General features: G+C 40.3%; 1 protein-coding gene across 1 annotated transcript in view; it reads right to left on the bottom strand.

Moving 5' to 3' along the window:
* LOC108673047 (mucin-17) overlaps positions 1-2288 on the bottom strand; it is a 20231-nt gene extending 17943 nt beyond the window's left edge. The window contains exon 1 of the mRNA XM_018160826.2: positions 1874-2288. Coding sequence (XP_018016315.1) covers positions 1874-1876 — 3 coding nt within the window. The 5' untranslated portion in view covers positions 1877-2288. The remainder of the gene's footprint in view (positions 1-1873) is intronic.
* Between the last annotated feature and the right edge of the window lie 1297 nt (positions 2289-3585).

Raw genomic sequence — 3585 nt, 5'->3', positions numbered from 1 at the left:
GCTGCAACCCCGAGCAGTCCAGAGTAACCTCTGCACGCTGCAACCCCGAGCAGTCCAGAGTCTGTCTCTTATACACATCTAGATGTGTATAAGAGACAGCACTAAGACACTCGAGCAACTCACTAAGATACTCGAGCAACTCACTAAGATACTCGAGCAACTCACTAAGATACTCGAGTAACTCACTAAGACACTCGAGCAACTCACTAAGATACATGATTATTTAAACATTTCATTGTCCAAGATATTTAATATTTCTACGCACTTTCCCAAGAAAAACATCAGGGCTTCTCAGTGAACTAAGATAATTTGGCTACTAATCAAGATAATAATACGATTAATTTGTTTCCGACGTCTATCGAATCAAGAAAATTACTCAAGAATGGATTTAGTTAAGCAAGTAAATGGTTTAGTTACTCATTCAATCCTGGACGCAATATGATTACAATGCATAATTTTGTAGCCAATGAATGGTTACCAAGGCAACAATGGTACGATTAATTTAAAATAATAATTAATTACACTATAAAACATATCTATGTATATCTATAACATATCTAAGATCAAACTGAATGAATTTATTGACAATTAGATTGTATGATATTAATACAGGATAAATGAGAAAACGTATACTATACCTTTATAAGCATGCATATCATTACAGGCGAGGGCATAACAACAATACCCAGTGAAGTATACATCTCATACAAACACGACAACAAACAAACACATTTATACAGACACGCAGTAAACGTACACGACCTTCACACGCACACACACGCTACACAGTCACGTTGCGCGCCAAAATCCTTACGGTAATTTTAGCGCAACACACCGAGGCCAGGGTGAAGGTTGCGCGTGTTGCACGCAAGGTTGTGCGTGTTGCACGCAAGGTTGTGCGTGTTGCACGCAAGGTTACGCGTGTTGCACGCAAGGTTGTGCGTGTTGCGCGCAAGATTGTGCGTGTTGCACGCAAGGTTGTGCGTGTTGCACGCAAGGTTGTGCGTGTTGCAAGCAAGGTTACGCGTGTTGCACGCAAAGTTGTGCGTGTTGCACGCAAGGTTGTGCGTGCTGCACGCAAGGTTGTGCGTGTTGCACGCAAGGTTACGCGTGTTGCACGCAAGGTTGCGCGTGTTGCACGCAAGGTTGTGCGTGTTGCACGCAAGGTTGCGCATATTGCATGCAAGGTTGTGCGTGTTGCACGCAAGGTTGTGCGTGTTGCACGCAAGGTTGTATAGTTCTGTTCCAAAATTTATCGTCCTTCGACAAGTGGCCGTTCGACCGAGGGCTGGTTCGACCCACGGCCTAGATACGGACGGCTTGAAGTGTTGAAGGCTACGTTCCGAAAGGCAGGAATCATGCTGGTCCATTACATCCAGGGCCCTCGCTCCCTCCCCCCCCTCCCCCACCGGTGGGTGGAGGGAGGAGCGGGTGCCCCCTTTTGCCCCCGGTAGGTCGCATTAAGTAACTATTCATGCTATAAAATTATAGGTGCATTTGTGTGACGTCTGCAAGGTACGTAAAATTTGGCTCACGGCTGCGGTTAATATACGTGCTTGTTGCTGCCTGTTACTTCGAATTTGTAGGCACAATTGATGCTATCATTTTTAGCGCATTTTCTCACTTATGGGGAAAAAAGCGTTATTGTGCTCGCCATGTCCGTCCGTCCGTCCGTCTGTTCGTCTGTCTGTCTGTCCGTCTGTCTGTCTGTCCGTCCGTGACTTCACGTTTTCGTTGACGAGAAAATGCGCTCTCTGTCACTCACTACAGTAAATGCTGAGTTATATTTTTGATTGATTGATCATGCAAGTGATCATGCAATTCATACAAACTAAAAGTACCCATGCATAAATAGTGAAGCCTGTATACTCACCATAGGGCAAGAGTTGTAGGAAGCTGCTGCAGTGCAATGATGAAGATAAAATCCAGCTTGCAAGATCGAGACTGAAGATCCTATGCAAATATCAGCAGGATTTCTCTCTCCGTCTTTAAACTCTCTCCCACAGCGGAACGTGTCATCGTGACCTAGCACTGTGCTCTTTAAAGAGCTATATCCACGTTCAAAAGTTATAGCTCTTTAATGAGCTTTGACTATATGATCTTTAGAGCTTTAAGTGTGCTATATCAGAGTTTAAAAAGTTATAGCTCTTCAATTAAAGAGCTTTGACTATAAGAGGTATGAGAGTAGCTTTAGGTGTACTTCTGTTTTAGGCAAGGTTTTATATAGGGCTGAATATTAGGGATATACTCATAAAAATATATGGTTACTATTGTATAAATATTGACACACTTTCTGTCGCTCTGAATATTAAGGCTTACACTCTGAAAATTGAATAGGGACATTATCCAAATATTGACACACTTTCTGTAGCACTGATACGCCGGCAAAACTGCCTCGGGAAGCAAGAAGTGCATCGCTATTCGGACAAACTCCCTCAATTTTTCAGAGTGATTGTCTGATGTTGAAGGGAATATCTGTCATGTGATGAAGAGTTTTTCTCTTTACATGTTTTTATTTTGGACCAAATCAAAGATATTATATGTAACGTATGCTCTTTAATAAACAGCTTCTATTATTTTTAGCTCTGAATTTAACAGGTTTTGTGTTTACATATGTTCTATTATGACAACTTCTGCTGAGTAATTATAATAGAACGCGATCAGTAGCTTGCATTAAATTTACTATTGTACTATCTTTTGTACACACCAACTCAGAAAAACTTACCTAGGGTAATTTATGGCTTTATTTACCCCCAAATTTTTACTATAGCACACTATTCTACGTTTTTTTATTTATTTTAATGACACTTTTTATCACCGAATAGCCACAAATTTGAATTTACTTCCTTCTTCAAGTTCAAGTTTCTTCGTGTCTGTTGCATAACTTGACACGTGACTTTTCTATATATATATATGATTTTTTTACGTTCCAAATAAAATATTAACTCTACTTATCACAATTTATTTTCCCGTGTTCCACCAGCCAATTCATCACACATGAAAGTTGGGTTCTTTCATATCCTATTACGTAATATGAAAAAAAAACATTTTCCATTGCATTATGAATAAAGCCATTTTTCAAGTACAACTTTTAGAACATAATAAATGATTATGCAAGTGCAGTAAATTTTCAATTAACAATTCTGGTGAAGATAGTGTGAAAAACTAAATCAGTTTTTATTATACTAGGTTCGTGACATGAGTTTCAAAATGTGCGACACAAAACAGGGACAAAAATAAAAAAAATACGTCAAGCAAACCCAAAGCTCGCCGCAGAACTCAAAGTCAAATGGAAAGAAAAATCCCAGTTACGCAATGGTGGTCGCCACTCATTTGATTACATTAAGTGGAACTACAATACAGAAGCAAGATTGACTGAAATTTGCTAATATATTCACCGCCACCGAATTTGTCATCTATGCGTAATGTATGTATATGTTTGCAAGGACAGTTCGATGGCCAGAGTGTGCTCAGCTGCAACATAACCTCACTCGAACACGACTGAAGAGACACTGCCCATTTGGTGCAATGGTGCCTAGTGCCTACTACAGCAACGCTCATTGCAGTGAGTACTCCGCAGGAAAA

This window comes from Hyalella azteca, unplaced genomic scaffold, assembly GCF_000764305.2.
Source record: "Hyalella azteca isolate HAZT.00-mixed unplaced genomic scaffold, Hazt_2.0.2 contig9115, whole genome shotgun sequence".
NCBI lineage: Eukaryota > Metazoa > Arthropoda > Malacostraca > Amphipoda > Hyalellidae > Hyalella > Hyalella azteca.
This window is presented reverse-complemented; position numbering and strand designations above follow the sequence as displayed.